Consider the following 20,661-nt stretch of genomic DNA (forward strand, 5'->3'; position numbering starts at 1 on the left):
TTTGTTGAGCCAATTGCTCTGACAAACAAGTTTGATACATTTGCAGGAAATAATGCTGCTCACTTCTTGTTTACAATATCACCTGAAAGTGAGAACAGGTGTTCTTGTGGCAATGTTGTAGCCGGCATCTAAAGATATTTACGTACTAGATGAGCTAAAGGTTCATATGTCCCTTCATGCTTCAACCACCATTCCAGAGGACATATGTCCATGCTGATGATGGGTTCTGCTCGATAACAATCTGAAACAGTGTGGACTGACACATGTTCATTTTCATTATCTGAGTCAGATGCCTCCAGAAGAAGGTTGATTTTCTTTTTTGGTGCTTCAGGTTCTGTAGTTTCCACATCAGAGTGTTGCTCTTTTAAGACTTCTGAAAGCATCCTCCACACCTTGTACCTTCAGATTTTGGAAGGCACTTCAGATTCTTAAACCTTGGGTTCAGTGCTGTAGCTATCTTTAAAAATCTCACATTGGTACCTTCTTTGCATTTTGTCAAATCTGCAGTGAAAGTGTTCTTAAAATGAACAAGATGTGCTGGGTCATCATCCAAGACTGCTATAACATGAAAAATATGGCAGAATGCAAGTAAAACAGAGCAGGGGACATACAATTCTCCCCCAAGGAGTTCAGTCACAAATTTAATTAACACATTATTTTTTTTAACAAGTGTCATCAGCATGGAAGCATGTCCTCTGGAATGGTGGCCAAAGCATGAAGGGGCATACAAATGTTCAGCACATCTGGCACAAAAATACCCTGCAGTGCTGGCTACAAAAATGCCATGCAAATGCCTGTTCTCACTTTCTGGTGACATTGTAAATAAGGAGAGGGCAGCAATATCGCCTGTAAATGTAAACAAACTTGTTTGTCTTAGCGATTGGCTGAACAAGAAGTAGGACTACAAGTGGACTTGTAGGCGCTGAAGTTTTACATTGTTTTGTTTTTGAGTGCAGTTATGTAACAATAACAAAAATCTACATTTGTAAATTGCACTTTCATGACAAAGAGATTGTACTGGTATGACGTGAACTGAAAAACATAGTTCTTTGTTTATCATTTTTACAGTGCAAATATTTGTAATAAAAATTATATACACGGATTTCAATTACAACACAGAATACAATATATATGAAAATGTAGAAAAACATCCAAAATATTTAATACATTTCAATTGGTATTCTATTGTTTAACAGTGTGATTAAAACTGCAATTAATCATAATTAATTTTTTTTATCACCATTAATTTTTTTGAATTAATCGTGTGAGTTAACTGTGGTTAATTGACAACCACAGCTATTTTTTTATCAGTCAGATAGTGAGTTCCACGTTGCCAGACCCTTTCTACTGTTGTGTTTATCAATAAGGAACATTGAGAGAGGCAAAAAGTAGATCTTATTCCTTTAATGGTAGAAGTATCCAAAAGATCCTACCATTTTACAGTTAATCCAGTCAGGTGCTGGGTGAAGAAGAGACAGAGGAATCCAAGATGCCACAGGCTCAATGGCCTAAGAGGAGTTTAAATGGGGTTTCTTCTCAGAGGAACAGAAAGCACAGTGCGATGACAAGTCCAGTAGGAACAACAATGTCCTTGCAAAAAGCAGCAAAAAAGGAGCGCCACAAGATGGAGCTCAAAGCGTTGATGTCTCATTATGTTTAATCCAGAGGTAACTAAAATGAATGTCCAACACACTAGTCTTCCATTTCTCCACCATTTCTAAGATGTTAGAATTCTCTCCATTTTAATTACATTTAATTTGGAACTACTTGAGGAGAATTTTAATTCTTTATCAACAAAATCATATTTCCAGGGTACAGTAGACAGAATATTCTATTCATTTTTAGTACTTCAAGGTGAGTTAGAGGTTACATTTTTAAGAGCTCTCCCAGTTTTTACTTTCCACCAGATGGTTTTGGCAATTGTATCCATCTTGATGAGTCCAGTTTTTAACAGTGTTTATGCATGTTTGTCCCAGTATATAACAATAAAACAAAACAAAACTGGAAAACAAATCTTGTTTATATTTCAATTACCCAGTAAGGCCCTGGTCCTGCAAAGTCTCAAGAATGTGCATAATTTTACAAATGTGTACTCCCACTGTTTTTATTTTTCAGGTTTCACTGAAGTCCATAGGGTTGTGCTTGTGCACAGAGTCCCACCCATATTTGCTGGATCAGGAGCCCATGTGTTCTGCTTGGAAAACAAAGGTATACTACCGCCTATTTTGGTCTGCTTTCAAGACACATCACATTAAAAAAAGAAAGCCATTAAGTTGGTGCTAATGGTGAAGTAAAATATTGAACATTTCTCTTTTTGCTACAGACTGAGGCCTTGTCTTCACTGCTGAAAGAGTGAAGTTTTTTACCTCCAAGTAACTAATATGTATGAGCTACTCTGAGATAAAAAAAACATAGAGAAGACCAGGCACTTTAGTTTTACCATGAAATAAACTTAGTAAGGCCAAGTCTGGAGGGTTCTAGGGCTGTTTATCTTGGGGTAGCTCATGAGTGGCAGTTACCTCAAGGAGAAAAAACAAAACAAAACAAAAAACCACATCTCTCTTTTGTCAATGAAAACAAGGCCTGAATGAGTATTTGTGGCCAAAACACATGACAAGTTGCTTGGAAGGTTATATGTAACCTCTTTTACAAATTCAAATCCAGCCCAGGAAACCCAATACTACTCAATCACTGTTCAAAACCCTAAGAATCGCCGGTGACAGTTATGGTCCTACTACATTATAAAACCCACCGTCATAATGATCAATACTGTTTGCAATCTCAGAGAAGCAAAAAGATCCAATGATACAGAGAAAGAGGTAGCTCTCCAATATTGATCAAGGTCCATTAAGCAGACAGAGTGGGGCAGCTTGCATTGCCATTGCTTGTGCTGTCGTTATTCTGCAGACACATCTTAATTTCCAATGCCATAAACCCAGCACTTTTCACAAGCACGAAAATGCACTAATTAAAAGATTTTTTTAGAAGAGTTTTGAACACGTATTGTGAAAATCTAGTTTTCAAGCGTTTGTTTTTTCTGACTCAGATCACAAAATATTATTCCATCTTTGTGTTTTTTGAGGTTATAATGAGGATTTTCTCTTTATGGAAGTCTGGGAAAGGTTTAACAATAATTTGAGCACCATGGTTTCAGTAACTGTTTTGAATTTCAGTGTAAGCAATACCATCCCAGTTACCTAAATTGCAGGCTCAGATAACTGAGGGTTTCAAAATTTTGCCTAAGAAATGACATGAAAATCTTGTCTTTAAAACATAGAACTTGTAGTTTCAGTTCACGTTGGCTGGCTTTTAGAAACTCAACCTAGCAAAACAAGCTATCTTAAAAACCTTGTTCTAAATCGGTATGCAGCTCACTTTGGCTAAGGTCCTCAACATTGCTGCTCACAATGCTGTTGTTCAAAATACCAGAGGATGTTTGTTATTGCACATTCCTTACCCGAGCACCTCCCTGTGGCACTGTGCAGTGTAGCATCAGTTTCTCAGTTGCTCTTCCACGGCTCTGCCCAATTTCCAATGCCCTCTGGCTTTGCACAGATTTAGCCTTCCAGCTAGGCCTCTTACAGTGCTACCCTTTTTGGGGCACTCGAAATCAGAAACAAGTATGCAACAACACAAATGTAAACACTCTCCTTACTCTGGAAGATCTGTTAGGCACTAGTTTTTCAGTTCCTAGCTCTAGCCAGCCTTCTCTCTCAGTAAACCCTCCACATCTGCTCTCTGCAGTTCCCCTCCAACTGGAGGGTGGCCTCTTATTTTTAAGCCCTTCCCTGGAAGCCTGCTTCCTGCTCCATGTGTCTTAATTTTGGTTAATTGGGCCTTTAGTAACCCATTAACCCCTTCCTGCCTTGCATGGAGGCTTGTGTGCCCCATTACACATTTTTGTCACATTATTAGCCTGTTTCCTAGACGAGAATGTATTCAAGGCACCAGTAGAAACTATAGTAATATTTGTTCAGATATTTTAAAAAAATCTTTGGAGAAACAGCCGAAAAGAAAATGAAAAAAAAAATCCTATTAACAAACCATAAAATGTTTTACTGCTTTTTGTTTCTCCTGAATGGTCACTCAGAACTTCTCTTTTCAAGACTTCCCTCCATAAAACCAGTTTCTGGGACTCTGGATCTGTTTCCTGAGAGCACATCCTAAATACAAAGCAGTATTTCAAGGCTTGTTTGTTAAGTCCCAACATTGTACTTTTGGTACTGCCTCAAAATACTTACTGCAGAAGGTATCCAGCAGAGTAAGGGCAGTTTATTTGCTTAAAAATAAATATTGGGAGGATAAACTTCCCTGGTTCTCATTCATCCTTCAAACCTGCTATTTTCTAACGGACTCTTAAAGAAGGAAAGCTCCCTTCATCTAAAGTGTATCTTTAGTTTTAATTTCATTGTAACTGAGAAGTATCAGTCAGGACACCTCATTTCCTTTTATTTTCTGGAACTGTCACTCTGAATGGAATTTCTTTCAACTGCAGCTAGACTTCAATACAAGTAATAATAAATAACTACTCAGGCTCCATGCAAACTTGCAAGCCATGGGGTAGCTTAATTTCCTTCCTCAAGGAAGGAACCATAATGCGAGAAGACCTGCAGTACTCTCCACCAGAGGGAGGGCAATATTGTTCAATATTCCCTTCTGTCAGTGGGAAGTAACTTACACCCAATTTCTGCTGCTCTGACAGATTGCAGTCCCAGGCAAAAGGCTCAGTTTCCTATATTGTAAGGCAGGTTTGGTGCTTGTGATTTAGTGACCTCTTATCATGGAGTAATTGGTATCCATGGATTCAGGACACTGGGGTCAGAGGGACACATTTTTGAAACAAGATAATTTTTTTGTAAAAAGGTTAATAAATTCAATCGGATATGCAATAAAGTACTTCACAGCACTCCATTTAGTTTGGAATGCACTTTTCTCCCAGTGCCCGGGGAAAATAATCACTTATTTGACTATTAAGTAGATATTCAGCAAGTCACTGAACTTTGTGATACAAAAGAAAGTTATGCACTGTAACCAGAAAGGGGAGAGGAATGAGGGAAGAATAGAAATCAGAAAAGATTCTTGTATAGCGTGTGAGAAGATTCTGCAGACAACAGCTTTTACCCAATTTTACAGATATCTATCTTTTATCTCCTATATCACAACCACCAACAAAGCTCAGGTAAAACATTAGGATTAGATAAACATTAGGATTAGATAAATATAAGAGCCATTAGATGAAAAGCTAAATTGGAATGAATAATGAACATAAGGCAGACACCCCACTGAGCAAATCTGTATTACCTAATCAAAACCACTATAAAATCAAATTAAGAGCCCTGGCTACAAAATGGCTGCTGGCCACTGGCTACAAAATTATACCTTAAAAATATATCTTATTCTGACTGAATGTAAAAGTAACATATACAAAGCTCCCACATAAAAATAAGCCCTTACACAGCCTGATTTAAAGCAAGGGTGATCTTGGGGAGCCACACCCATTGGTGAGGCAGATAAACTGGAGGGAACTACGGGGCATTCTTCAGCTGTCAGTGATTGACAGGTCTAGTTCTGAAGTATTTATTGTAACAGATCCGTGGGAGGGAAGAATGCTATGAATTAAAGAGAAAATGTCTTTCTTAATTTAGAATTTACTGGATCGTGTATATTTTTGGAAAGCCTTAGTGTTATTTTAAAGCATCTTATTGTTTACAAGTTTTCATTAGCAAGGAACGGTTGATCTAAAATTTTTGTCCAATACGCATGTGATCATGTTACAGTGGCAATGCCTTGGGGGTAAAGCTAATTATAAACTCTGGTAGTTGTATATATTTAAAGATTGTCATATCATCTATAATCCCCTAGGTACTCCAATTAAAGGATGCAGGAAAACTTTATTGCTCAAAGTTGTGGAGAACACAACACATCTCTCCCTGCCATCCCCTCCACAATAAATAGTAACTAGTCAAATCAAAACTTCTAGTAATGAAACACTTGAGAAATAAAATGTATCAAATGTCAGATGATTCAATTTCCCAATATGCATGTTAATTGGTTAGCTTTTGAATATATGCTCATGCTGGCAGTGTCCATTGCTGCTCTTGTTAGTCACACAGGTGCACAATTTTGATACTTTAATAGATCACCACCTACTTACTCAAATACAGTAGGTATGTATATGCAGATTACTGACTAAAATATACATTTTATCAATTCTTTCTGGGAATTCTAGTTGAGAAAAGAATGCTAAAAGTCTCTTACGTGGTTTTGGAAACACTTTCTGAAGATTAAACGTCAACTCCCTACCACCCTCTGACAAATAATAACCTACTGAAAGGCTATATGCACTGAAGATTATTAGGTGTGTGCATAGGATGCTAGGGAAATCTCAAAAGGATCAGAGATGTGGTGTGAATAATCAGCCAAGTTTGGATTCTTGAGCCAAGGCTCTCTCGCCTGGAAATCCTGCAATAAACAGTCTCTTTTGGAAGTTTTCTGATCTCACTGGAACCAGGAAATGCACAGAAGTGTGAGAGAGAAGACTTTTCCAAAGTTTTCTGGATTTCTAATTAAGCTCAGTGTGTTTTTGTGTCTTGTTTTATCCCACAATAATCAGTGGTCTGATAGACAACATGAAAAAGCATCTGCATTACTGAAACACTACAATAGTACGTGAGTGAAAACCAGCTAGATCTATGGCAACAGAATATTTGCAACACAGAGAGCAATACTGACTCCAGGTCTAGCAACAGTGCCTGGTTCCAGCAACTTAACTTATATTTTTAATTCCACACATTCCTCTAACTCCAACTTTCTAATCATCACTGACAACCCCACTCCACCCAAAAAACCCCCAAATTCCCACAAACAACAAATACCAGCTGTCAGAAAGGAAAAATGTGGCACATACCCTGAGCCACTGTTTCTCTGTGAGAGCATCACTGTAGTCCACATCTCTGCGCTGACGGGACCCCCTCCCAAATATTTTTTCTTCCTCTTCCTCACAGGTGAGCCTTTCTACTTCAGCATCGTCTTTAATAATCCAGGATGGCAGATCATCCTCCTCCATCAAGCGAGGCTTGCGCTTGGGATTTCGGGCATCCTCTCTGCGACGATCCATGTCCATACGCTGCAAGGGCAACCAATACAGTGGTTAAGACCAGTGGGGGAAAGCTGGGTATTTTATACTGCATTAAGTTTTACATAATGTTCTTTTAAAATCAGTCTGACTACATTTCCTCCCCAATTCTTCATACTTCTATAGAGTATTTATAACGAGGAATATCCATACATGATAATTGGTCATGAATCTTCAATTCAGGTTTGTTATTACACAGTGGCTTCTATTTCTGAGGTACTGAGAACCTACAGTTCCCACTGAAGTAAATGGGAGGAGCAGATACTTAGCGCCCCCGAAAATCAAGCCATAACAGTAGTGGGATAGTTACTGTTTAAAATGCTGTCTCTACTTTTGCACATATTTTATAGTGTATTATCGCTGATATAAGTAATTTACAAACACTAAAATTGTTTGATAACAACCCTTTGAGGTGTTATTCCCATTTTACTGAAGGGAAAAACTATGTCCAAAGCTGCAGAGGGAATTATCTGAGCTGGAATTAGAATAAAGAAGTTCCTAAGCCTCAATCCTATTCAAAGGACACCTTGTCTCTTTGTTATCAGAGCTAGAATGCTATCCACTTGAAATGTTGATAGCTGTTTACTGGAATACCAGGTATAAATTTTAACACCCCCTCCCCCAAATCCACCAGATTATGCTACTTAAAAAATGTAGGAATACTAGAAGTATCAGATTGTGTTACAGCACTAATATTTTTCTGACTCAGAGAAATGCCTGGTTTATTTTCATACTTGGCAAGTGCTTATTCCATAAAATAGAGTACACTGTTGAGATTATATAAAGCTGCATATAAGATTTGGATTCCCAATTCCAATTAACTAAGTAGTTGACCATTAAGTGGTTGCAAAATTTTTGGACTTCATATTTTGAATAAACAATAAGGTATTGTAACACTGAAAGCCGCTACAGCTGTGGTCACTGACTTGTTACAAACCTTTTTACTCAAACAATCCATTCTTACCTCTGTTGTGGCTACACACTGTACTATATCTAATGCAAATTGAAGAGCATCATCCTTTCAACCTCTCTGGGATAACCAAAGCACAAGTGATCAAGTTGCCATCTTGAACCTCCTTACATGGCATGCATTTTAAATATAACTCTACATTACACAGACTTTTCTATTCGCCTTTTTAAATATGGCAATTTCTGTATTAACTAACTGGCAACCTAGCACAGGTTCAACTGTTGGCAGGTCTGGCAAAGAATGTAGTAGCAAGGATTAGTAAAGTACACTATTCCCATAAGTTGCATAGATCAGCATCCCTTAAATAATTAACTTTTTACCCTTGTAGAAGTGCTTGGTTTGCTATTTGCAAGACATGGATTGAAAGGCTAAGTTAAAATGCATATTAATTATGCTTTTTTTTCTGAGGGAAAACATGAGAGGAAAAAAGTTAAGCCACTCTCCTTGAGCCTGACTACAAAAGATTGCAAGTGAGGATTCTGCTCCCCCAAAGCTATTCATAAAGCCCTTGTATTACTGGGACACCTATGATCAAATCTTCCTATATGTCAGTGACAGACCGACAGAACCATTAATGGTTCTATCTGGTGTCACTGTAACTCTGGTACTATACAGAGGTTATACACATGCACCCACAGCAACCTCGGTTATGCCTGAAACTAACCTAGTGACTAAGGCCCCTGTGCTGCAAACACGTCCAGGTAAGTAAAAGTTGAGCATGTACTTGTTTGAATGATCATGGCCTAAAACCGTCAGCTTCAAAACCATCCTGTATTACTGACCTATGAAACAGGCAGTCTATTCCTTCTATATTACGACTGTGTTGGTCCTAAAAAGGAGCAACAAGGGGGATGACTCTCATCTAGAGCTTACAACTACCTATTTTTAGCATAAGGATAAATAATATACTGCCATTTTGGTTTTGAGAAGAAAAATTAATTAAAATAGCACAAATAAAAGTATCAGCTCAAACCTTTTGGGTCCTAGGATCCTATTTCAAAGGATGATTTCAGATTAGGAGTCCTTACTTAAGTTAAAAAATAGCACTAGACATAGCTTTATTTATATTATACTTTAACTAGAAACAAGTTTATATTTTCCCTTATTTTGTTTATCAAGAAAGGCAGGAAAAGTTAAAGATTTGTTGCAACACACTAATAAACATTTCAATGACACAGCTAAGTCTCACCGATGATTTTTTCTATTCTTGCTAGTGGTGCAACCAGAAAATAAGGTTGCTATCCCTTGCAGCAAGTGACAAGAAAAGTCAATAACATATGTGGGTTAGAGGTTGTCCACAATATTCACAATTGTTAACTATCACTACGCATCCAGTGATACCATGCCACTGGGTGCCTGGGAAAAGGGAAGGAAAACACATAATTCTATTATTGTTGAGTCAGGGGACAGATGTGCTTGAAAGCACTTGATGGGGCCCGAGTTACTCCAGTTTAAGTAGAAAGCTTCCTTTCCCTCTGTGTTGTTTCTCCTCCCTAAATTCAAGGTAGGTTTTGATCAGATTTAGGAGCAGTTGTAGTGGGTGGGTAAAAGGGAGGGGAATGAATTTTGAATGTTAAATAACTGGAAATAACTGAAGGTTATCTTGTCTAGGTTAATAAGCCCTAGACAAGAGCTTATTGATAGTAACCTGAAACTGAAATAGGGAGAATGCAGAGATCCAGTCATTTAGTTTCACAGACACCTGTCTTGATGGCTGGACTGAACTCCAATCAGTACTACTTTGGCATTATTATTTTTTTTTTTTAAATAAAATTGCCAGCTGACGCCTTGCTGGCTATAAACTCCAGTTTAAGAATCGCTGCCCTAGGCAATTTCTTTAATATCTAATGCCATGTCTGGAAAGAAATCTGACAAAATGCTGGGATTTCTTTTTATTTGTCCATACATACAAGTCCTTTAAATACCGGTGTGTGCCTGAATTATAAGTAAGCACCCAAAAGCAAGAAAGAATTTCAATTTATTACTACCTTTCAAACACAAAGCAAGCATTTGCCTTGAAATCTGCCTATAAATCTTTACTCTGAACACTGAAGGAGGATTAAATGCAATACTTCTTGGCCTAGAAATGGGAAGTGCTTCCTGCTACTGACTAGAAGATAGGCTTATAGTAAATCTCGAAGACCCAACAGGTGGGTCTGTTTGGAATTCATGTGCTGAGCCTCTGGGCAGGCAGCGCTACCTGTGTGTGGAATAAGGAGTTGAAAAGATTCTAATAGGATAGAATTATGGGATAAAAAGGAGGAGAGGCATTCCACTGATTATCGCAGCATACAGAAATGTTTATAAGACATGCTACAGTGATAGTATACTATGGAGAAGTATTTATGAATAAGGTAAGGTAAGAATATCTCAGCCACAAATATCTTGTTTCCTGGTGCTAATGACTTGGCTGTAAACTTGGCTGTATTCTTACTTAATACCAGTACAAAGAATATTTTCAACATAAAGGCCTGATACTGGGATGCAATGTGCTGGGCACAGATGTCCTGTTGTGTAACTGATTATGAGAGAATCACACCAATGCAAAGGGCTCATTTGGTTTGCTAAGTTGCTTCTATGACCCTGTGCACCACTATCAGCACAGGAGGCATGGCCTGGAAAGTAATGTGGCTGCAGCTTCTTTACATCTCACTGATCACTAGCTGCCATATCAGCCCCTTCAGGTTTCTTTGAGTTATGCCGGAGGGCTTGCCCTAATCAGGAAAGCAAAAGCCACTTTTGCACATCCTTTCCTGGATGGTTTTGTATGCTCTTCAGCTGCATATGAGGATTTAGGCCAAGGAACAGTTATAATCTGAAAATAGAGTGTACAAATGGTGCCTTCTTGCTAAATCAATCAGCTCCCATCTCTATTCAGTCTGCTAACTTTCATGACTAAAATACATTACTACCTTTTACTCCTCTTAGCTCAGCTAAGACAGGTTGTTAAATTCTATTCCTTCTTATGTATCAATATAGCAGTCTGTTAAATTCCACTTACAGTTGTGCAACCCGACTGAAGGGAACAGGATTGTACAGGCATCAGTGAAAGCAGAATCTTTATTACTGGTGATGATGCTTCTCTGACTAGGGGTCCTATAAAGGTAGCCAGCCAGTCAGGCAGCAGCCCAGGAGCCAGCAAACAGAGCTGTAAACAGGGGAGTCTGAGTGGGAGTTTACAGGGGGAGTTTTGGGGAAGACTAAGAGAGGCAGGCAGAAGAACACACAGGCTACTGAAGGGAGTGTGCCGTGTTCTAGCAGTGTCTTTGTGCTTGTGGAGGATTTGTTTTGCTGTGGGTGGTGGTTTTTTGGGTTGGTTTGTGTATCTCAGATTTACAGGATTTAGGTGGGAAGCCTATGACAGATACAGAGGCAGCAGCTGTAGTGACCCAAGCAGTGGAAGACAATGAAGATGACTGGATGTGGAAGCTGCGGCATGTACATGATCCTGGAGGAGGTACCTGAAAAGAGTTTCGTCTGCATGAAGTGCCGCCTGATAGAGCTGATGGAAGAAAAGATCTGAGGATTGGAGATGCAGGTGGCAACTCGGTCGAGTTTAGAAAGAGGTTTGAGCGGATGATGGAGCAAAGACATGATGAGGCCCGCCAGATGAAAAGGTTGGGGACAACTGCAGTATATGACCTACTGTGCCATTAAAGCTTGACCTCAAAAATTGAATGTTTTCCCCCATATTCTTTCTTTATGTAGAAAAGCAGACTTCTATTCAAAGTTTTTGATAGAGGCTCATGGATTCAGCATTTTTTTTTATTTAAATGTTTTAAGAGGTTATAATAAGTTTAGACCAACAAATTTTGTATTACATTCAGATTTAAGTTAAAGTTCATTTTTAAAAAGAAAAACTTTTAATTAAATTTATAATTTAAATAACAAAACCAAAAACGTGATTTCAGTAATAAAAATCAGATTATCTTTTTCAAAAATTCATTAGTTTTTATCTGCTGTGAAGGAAAGTAAGGAGCTGACACTAAGGCCTGGTCCACAGTGGGGCATGGGGGAGGATCGATCTAAGATATGCAACTTCAGCTCTGAGAATAGCGTAGCTGAAGTTGACATATCTTAGATCGACTTAGAATAACTTACTTCGCGTCCTCGCGGCGTGGGATTGACGGCCGCCACTCCCCTGTCGACTTTGCTTCCGCCTCTCGCCGAGCTGGACTTCAGCAGTCGACGGGAGAGCAATCGGGGATCCATTTATCGCGTCTACACTACACGCGATAAATCGATCCCCGATAGATCGATGGCTACCCACCGGATCGGTGGGTAGTGTAGACATACCCTAAGCGTTAGAAGTCTGGAAATGAAGTTAACACATCCTTCAAAACCCAAGGAGTTAAGGCAAGCATTAGTGGATAGGAAATGCTTTAATTGTTAATAAAATAACCTATTATAGGTAGACACATTAAAATACAGTTTTAGTCTGAAAAGTTATGCTCATATTAGCATTGGGGATGTGGGTTCCATGTTTGCTTTCTCAGTAATTTTAATATCAGGTATACTCTGTTAACAAGGAAAAAGTTTTTTGTTTTCTGTCAGCCAGCCCTGTATACTGAGCCTTGATATCTCAGTCAAGTTGGGAAGAAGATTTTCTTAATCATAGAATCATAGATTTTTAAGGTCGGAAGGGACCATTATGATCATCTAGTCTGACCTCCTGCACAATGCAGGCCACAGAATCTCACCCACCCACTCCTGTATCAAACCATTGAAGTCCTCAAATCATGGTTTAAAGACTTCAAGGTGCATACAACCTTCCAGCAAGTGACCTGTGCCCAAGGCTGCAGAGGAAGGCGAAAAATCCCAGGGCTTCTGACAATCTGCCCTGGAGGAAAATTCCTTCCCGACCCCAAATATGGCAATCAGCTAAACCCTGAGCACGTGGGCAAGACTCACCAGCCAGACACCTAGGAAAGAATTCTCTGTAGTAACTCAGATCCCACCCCATCACAGACCATTGGACATATTTACCTGTTAATAATCCAAGATCAATTAATTGCCAAAATTAGGCTATCCCATTATACCATCCCCTCCATAAATTTATCAATCTTAGTCTTAAAGCCAGATATGTCTTTTGCCCCCACTACTTCAGTTGGAAGGCAGTTCCAGAACTTCACTCCTCTGATGGTTAGAAACCTTCGTCTAATTTCAAGTCTAAACTTCCTGATAGCCAGTTTATATCCATTTGTTTTTGTGTCCACAGTGGTATTGAGCTTAAATAATTCCTCTTCCTCCTTGGTATTTATTCCTCTGATATATTTATAGAGAGCAATCATATCTCCCCTCAGCCTTCTTTTGGTTAGGCTAAACAAGCCAAGCTCTTTGAGTCTCCTTTCATATGACAGGTTTTCCATTCCTGGATCATCCTAGTAGCCCTTCTCTGAACCTGTTACAGTTTGAATTCATCCTTCTTAAACATGGGAGACCAGAACTGCACACAGTATTCCAGATGAGGTCTCACCAGTGCCTTGTATAATTGTACTAACACCTCCTTATCTCTACTGGAAATACCTCGTCTGATGCATCCAAAGACCGCGTTAGCTTTTTTCACAGCCATATCACATTGATCATCCTGTGATCAACCAATACTCCGAGGTCCTTCTCCTTCTCTGTTACTTCCAACTGATGCCTCCCCAGCTTATAACAATAGTTCTTGTTATTAATCCCTAAATGCATGATCTTGCACTTTTCACTATTGAATTTCATCCTATTCCAGTTTACAAGGTCATCCAGATCTTCCTGTATGAGATCCCGGTCCTTCTCTGTATTGGCAATACCTCCCAGCTTTGTGTCATTCACAAACTTTATTAGCACATTCCCACTCTTTCTGCCAAGGTCAGTAATAAATAGATTCAATAAGATTGGTCCCAAAACAGATCCCTGAAGAACTCCACTAGTAACCTCCCTCCAGCCTGACAATTCACCTTTCAGTATGATGACCCATTGTAGTCTCCCCTTTAACCAGTTCCTTATCCACCTTTCAATTTTCATATTGATCCCCATCTTTTCCAAGTTAGCTAATAATTCCCCATGTGGAACCGTATCAAATGCCTTACTGAAATCAAGGTAAATTAGATCCACTGTGTTTCCTTTGTCTAAAAAATCTGTTACCTTCTCAAAGAAGGAGATTGGTTTGGCACGATCTCCCTTTTGTAAAACCATGTTGTATTTTGTCCCAATTACCACTGACCTCAATGTCCTTGACTACTTTTGCCTTCAACATTTTTTCCAAGACCTTGCATACTACAGGCCTGTAGTTGCCTGGATCACATTTTTTCCCTTTCTTAAAGATAGGAACTATGTTAGCAATTCTCCAGTCAGATGGTACAACCCCCGAGTTTACAGATTCATTAAAAATTCTTGCTAATGGGCTTGCAATTTCATGTGCCAGTTTCTTTAATATTCTTGGAGGAAGATTATCTGGGCCCCCTGATTTCGTCCCATTAAGCTGTTCGAGTTTGGCTTCTACCTCGGATGTGGTAATACCTGCCTCCATATCCTCATTCCTATTTGTCATCTTACCATTATCCCTAAGCTCCTCATTAGCCTCATTAAAGACTGAGGCAAAGTATTTGTTTAGATATTGGGCTATGCCTAGATTATAACTTCCACTCCATCCTCAGTGTTTAGCAGTCCAACTTCTTCTTTCTTTGTTTTCTTCTTATTTATATGGCTATAGAACCTTTTACTATTGGTTTTAATTCCCTTTGCAAGGTCCAAGTCTACATGGCTTTTGGCCTTTCTCACTTTATCCCTAGATGTTCTGACCTCAATAAGGTAGCTTTCCTTGCTGATCACTCCCATCTTCCATTCCTTGTAGGCTTTCTGCTTTTTCTTAATCATCTCTCTGAGATGCTTGCTCATCCAGCTTGGTCTACAATTCCTGCCTATGAATTTTTCCCCTTTTTTGGGATGCAGGCTTCTGATAGTTTCTGCAACTTGGACTTGAAGTAATTCCAGGCTTCCTCCACCTTTAGATCCCCAAGTTCTTCAGTCCAATCCACGTCCCTAACTAATTTCCTTAATTCTTTAAAATTAGCCCTTTTGAAATCAAAACCCTAGTCACAGATCTATTTTTGTTTATCCTTCCATTTAGTTTAAACTGAATTAGCTCATGATCGCTCAAACCAAGGTTGTCCCCTACAACCATTTCTTCTATGAGGTCCTCACTACTCACCAAAACCAAATCTAAAATGGCATCCCCTCTTTTTGGTTCAGCAACTACTTGGTGAAGGAATCCATCAGCTATCACATCTAGGAAAATCTGAGCCCTATTATTACTACTAGCACTGTCCTCCAGTCTATATCTGGGAAGTTAAAGTCTCCCATGATCACACAATTCCCATTAGTATTTACTTCATTAAAAACATTAAAAAGGTCTCTATCCATATCCAGATCAGATCCCGGCGGTCTGTAGCACACCCCAAGCACTATCTCAGGGGAGGCTCTAGTAGCTTTCCTCCCCAATATGATTTTTGCCCAGACAGACTGTGTCTTATCCATTCCGTCCCTTCTTATTTCTTTACAGTCTACCTCATCATTGATATACAATGCTACTCCACCACCTTTGCCTTTATTTCTGTCTTTCCTAAACAGCACATACCCTTCAATACCTGTACTCCAGTCATGACTACTATTCCACCATGTTTCTGTTATCCCTATAATATCCGGTTTCACTTCCTGCACCAGTAACTCTAGTTCCTCCATTTTGTTACCAAGGCTCCTTGCATTGGTATACAAACATCTTAATTCTTGCTGTTTGGCTTCACTCACATTCTTTGCCCGATTAGGCCCAGACATTCTACCGCCAGTATCACCTATTAGAATTGTATCTACACTACCCTTCCTCCGTATGTCCATTCTCCTACCCACAACAGTATCCTTTCTTGCTTTGTTTTCTTCCCTCTCAATGTTAAAATCCGGCATGGAGATTACCTGGACATCTCCCAACCATCTCCCCCCAGTTCCTAGTTTAAAGCTCTCTTAATCAATTGTGCCAGGCTCCATCCTGGAAGTCTATTTCCCTCCCTACTGAGGTGAAGTCCATCCCAAGAGAACAGTCCTCTGTCCATGAATGCCTCCCAGTGGCCATACATCCCAAAGCCCTCCTTATAGCACCACTGCCTGAGTCAGTGGTCCCCAACCTTTTCATCTGGCGGGTGCCAGACGAAGGACCATGGCGGCGGTGGAGCACTCGCCAAAATGCCGCCCAATTTCTGCAGCATTTTGGTGTCGCCGCCTCTCGATGATGTTGCTTGTCGGCAAGTGATGTCATCGAGAGACGTCGCCACCGAAACACCGCAGAAATTCGGCGGCATTTCAGCAGATGCTCTACCGCTGGCCAGGACACGGGCGCATTTATATGCCCCCATGGGCGCCATGGCACCGCGTTGGGGACCCCTGTCCAGGACTGATGGACTTGTATGGAATGACTCTCGTGGCTCCACAAGGTAAAGGATCACCTGTGCCTGGGCCAGTGCCAGACTGACGGTCACTGCCACAGACCTGGTCGTTGAGCTCACCTTCAAGTGAGATGAGGAGTGGGACTTCTGCAACTGAGGAGCATCCCACACATTCCATGGAGGCCACTGGCATGGATAGGGCATAGGTGGCCAGCAGGTGCCAGGCCAGGGCCCCTCAGCCCGAGCGCGAGACAAGCACCAATCCTGGTACCCATAGTTCTCCATGAACGGCCCCTGCTTCATATCAGGTGATGGACAGCAAGAGGCAGAAGGTTCCATTCTGGACACCAAAGAGTCCTGGCCTTCAGGGGATAAAGGTGGAGCCAACCCTGAGCGTGTGAGCAACTGGTCTGACTCATTTGTAGCCCAGAATAACGAAGGAGCTGCTGCCAATGGTGGACACAGTTCCAGCGGCACCGAGTATGCCTCCGTTGTTTCCGGAGTTGGAAGTTGTGTCAGCTCTGAAGTTGGCAGTGGTACCAAGGTAACTGATGGAGTCTATGTTTAGCTGTAAATTCACACATTTTCATGGTTATATTAACCAATGAGAATGTACCTTTCTTTAGAAAGTAAGTGAAGTGGGAAAGTTGATTAAAATTGATGATTTAAATCGAGGCTTTTCATTTGGTGATTTAAATCAGTGATTTAAATAGCCTTGCATTAAATTAACTCACCCTACTTTCCTTTAGAGGTTTTCAGGTGCATTAATAGCATGATTTAAGCACAAATAATGTAAAAACTGTCATTACTCCTGATCCCCTCCTTATTGGTTGTTTTGTGATGATGCTCAAGCTTAATCCAAATAGAGAAAGCTTCAAAACCTTGTTGAAGTTAGCCATGAATTCAACAATGAGGTTCAACCTGCATTCTGGCTCCTTCCTTCTGGGCTGCTGGAATTAAGAAGCTGTTTCAGAGAACAAATCTGCTTGTGTTGCACAGTGAAAAATAGATATTTAAATTTCAGTCTTTATCTCTGATACAACAGTACCCACATCAATCACCATATATCTTGTAAAGTCAACTACTCAGCTTGAACACAACAGGAGCAGCAGGAAATTGCACCAGGTATACAAAAATGTGTATTTGTGATGGAGAGCGGGAAGGAGCCATTTAGTTTACTACCATGTTATGTAACTATAAACTTGACTAGCAGTGCTGGCAAATCAAACATTCTCCTCTTGGTTCCTGGCCTGCCAGACTCTTCACACCTGACTCCTATTGTGGGAATATTTAAATGACAGAGAACTCCTGAACAGACCCATTCTCACATATATCACTTCTTTCAAGTCTTAAATGATTCTCTGGGTATGGCTACACTTGAGATTTGCAGCACTGGTGGAGGCTTTCCAGTGCTGCTATTAGTAACTGTCCACACCTGCAGGGCACATCCAGCGCTGCAACTCCCTGGCTGCAGCGCTGGCCGTACACCTGGGTCTGCTTGGGGAATAAGCATTGCAGCGCTGGTGCTGCAGCGCTGGTCGTTAAGTGTGGCCACATACCAGCGCTGTTATTGGCCTCCAGGGTATAAGGATATATCCCAGAATGCTTTTAACTAAATTACTCCCTTTGTTTTGTTATGCTGCCTCTCTTTGTTTTGTTGTGAACTCGGGGCTCCAGGAGCTGCTTATCTAAAAAACAAACACAGCTCCTTTTTGCCGTGATCAATCTGTAACTGATTGAACAATCAAATGAGATAAACCCACTACCTTGCTGTGAATGAGGCAGGCACGGGGAAGAGTATTTGCTTGACGAGAAAAACAGTGGGGGGGGGGAGGGAGGGAGAGAAAGGGAGTCTGTTGGAGCAGCTGCTTATCTGGTCTGCAGGCTGTTTGCAATTAAGAGTAAGGGGTCGGGAAAATTTTCTGATTTTGCAAGGCAGGGAGCTGATACACAGTGTCGGCTCCAAAAATCCACTCTCTCTCTCTCTCCCCCCCCCCCGCTCCCTGTGACACTCCACCCCACCCAGGGGCGGCTCTAGGCACCAGCGGGCCAAGCGCCCGCTTGGGGCGGCATCCTGGGGAGGGCGTCATTTGGCTCCGGTGGAGCTCCCGCCGGCATGCCTGCGGCAGGTCCACCAGAGCCCGGGACGAGCGGACCTGCCGCAGTCATGCCTGCGGCGGGTCCCGTCTTCCCGCGGCTCCGGTTGAGCTCCCGCAGGCATGACTGCGGCAGGTCCGCTCGTCCCGGGCTCCGGTGGACCTGCCGCAGGCATGCCGGCGGGAGCTCCACCGGAGCCAAATGCCGCCCTCCCCAGGATGCCGGAGCCACGGGAAGAGGGGACCCGCCGCGGGACTGGGGAAGGGCGGCGCAGCGCTCCGCGCTGCTTGGGGCAGCCTACTTTGTAGAGCCGCCCCTGACCCCACCCCCCTCTTTTGAAAAGCATGTTGCTGCCACTTGAACGCTGGGATAGCTGCCCATAATGCATCACTCCCAACAGCGCTGCAAATGCTGCAAATGTGGCCACACTGCAGCGCTGGTAGCTGTGAGTGTGGCCACACACCAGCGCTTGCCCTACACAGCTGTACGACCAGCGCTGTAACTCCCAGCGCTGCAACTCTCAAGTGTAGCCATACCCTCAGGCAACGTTCAGTAGAGCATAGAAGGGCTGGGCTGGCAGTTTAATAGCAATATGATGCATTGCCACATGGGGGAAATGTTGCCTCTGCCATCTGAAGTTTGGTACAAGTGACAATTCACACTTTGTACATTGCTTTAAGGCACATCCCTGAGCAAGAGGTGGTGTGCAGCTGTACTACCCCAGGGATTGTCTCTCAAGCTACTACAGTCCCTCCCAGCTTTCCGGATATGTGTGTCTCTGTCTGTCATCATCTTAGAAAATGCAGTGGCCTGCTCGCTCCCCCAGTACAGGCGGGGCAGAGTGCAATGATTTCACCTCCACACTTCCCCCTTTTGGGTGTGTGCTCCAGGGGCTGCATGAACACAGGGTCTAGGATTGTGATATGCCCTTGCGTGTGAAGGTGTGGAGGCTCCCTTCAGCAATCCCTGCCTTGGATGCTCACAAAATGGCAAATCCAATAGCTGTGCATAGGCAGACTTCTTAGCAATTCTCCCAGCAGCACAGCTTCCCTGCTACTAACAATGATGGAAGTGCTAATGTAGACCAAATGCTGGCATTTGTACCTCTGTATTATCTAGTCCTGCTTAAAGAATTGCTAAACTTTCTCAGTGCAGACAAGGCAAACTGGACCCTTGACATCACTCTGTGGCAACCCCAACTAATGATAGAAGAAAAGAGCACCACCATAAGCTCCTAACATACCACTGGTTAAACTATTGTATTTGCCCTTGGCAGAAACCCAGTAGACCACAGCATGAGTAGAGCCATTTAAAAATGAATAATGTCAAAAAATCAGAGCCAGAAATAGTGACAAGCTGATATGCGCTGTCTGAATTCTTCCAAGGCAACTCTGAATCCTCTTTTCCCTATAGTGTGTGAGTTAGAATGCAGTGGACACTACTTCACCTTACCACTCTTCAGGACTTACCCCTTTTTAGTCATCCAGTGAAGCTGCTCCCTTTTCAATGGAGATTACATTCTCTTTCAAATAGGGAGCAAAATAAGTAAATGCTCCTCCCTCTCTCAAAATACCATTCTATAGTTTGAATCCCAAGAGAGTAGCAGCTCTAGCAAGAAAGTGTTAACAGGAAAGGACTACAGAAGAAGCTGTACTACTTATTGTCAGAGTGCCCTTACCATGAAGAGATCAAATTCCTCTTCACGTCGCGCAATCATCTGATTCAGAGTCTCATCATCAGGAACTTCATCTTCTTCCTAGTGACAGAGAGAAAAAGATTTATGGACATGCAAAGCAGTGGCTGCTCTGACGCATCTGTTCTTACCAGGTCAGCGCTGCCGTGACCTTCCTTCTCCCCAAGGATGACACATGGGAAACACTCAAATTAAAACTAAAACTGAAAGCCTCTAGCTGATAGGCCACTCTGAGGAAACCGAGGCTTGACTTCATTAAAGACGCAAGTGGGACTTATTACCACCTTCATAAGTGTAGTATGAAGAAATGAGCAAACGTGCAACCAGGAAATTTTGGTTTGTGGTTTTC

General features: G+C 41.5%; 1 protein-coding gene across 13 annotated transcripts in view; it reads right to left on the minus strand.

The window, feature by feature from the left end:
- Nucleotides 1-20,661, minus strand: part of SMARCA2 (SWI/SNF related, matrix associated, actin dependent regulator of chromatin, subfamily a, member 2) — a 169,836-nt gene that overhangs the window by 40,251 nt on the left and 108,924 nt on the right. For 12 of the 13 annotated variants that reach the window (XM_039544652.1, XM_039544656.1, XM_039544650.1 and 9 more), the window contains 2 exons: nucleotides 20,298-20,375; nucleotides 6,908-7,126 (listed from right to left, as the gene is read on the minus strand). In XM_039544652.1, the coding sequence (XP_039400586.1) occupies nucleotides 6,908-7,126; nucleotides 20,298-20,375 (297 nt within the window). Of the gene's footprint in view, nucleotides 1-3,457; nucleotides 3,623-6,907; nucleotides 7,127-20,297; nucleotides 20,376-20,661 lie in introns of those variants that run through there. The other variant, XM_039544665.1, reaches the window with a different exon arrangement.

The sequence above is a fragment of the Mauremys reevesii genome, linkage group 6 (genome assembly GCF_016161935.1).
Source record: "Mauremys reevesii isolate NIE-2019 linkage group 6, ASM1616193v1, whole genome shotgun sequence".
In the NCBI taxonomy this organism is placed as follows: Eukaryota; Metazoa; Chordata; order Testudines; family Geoemydidae; genus Mauremys; species Mauremys reevesii.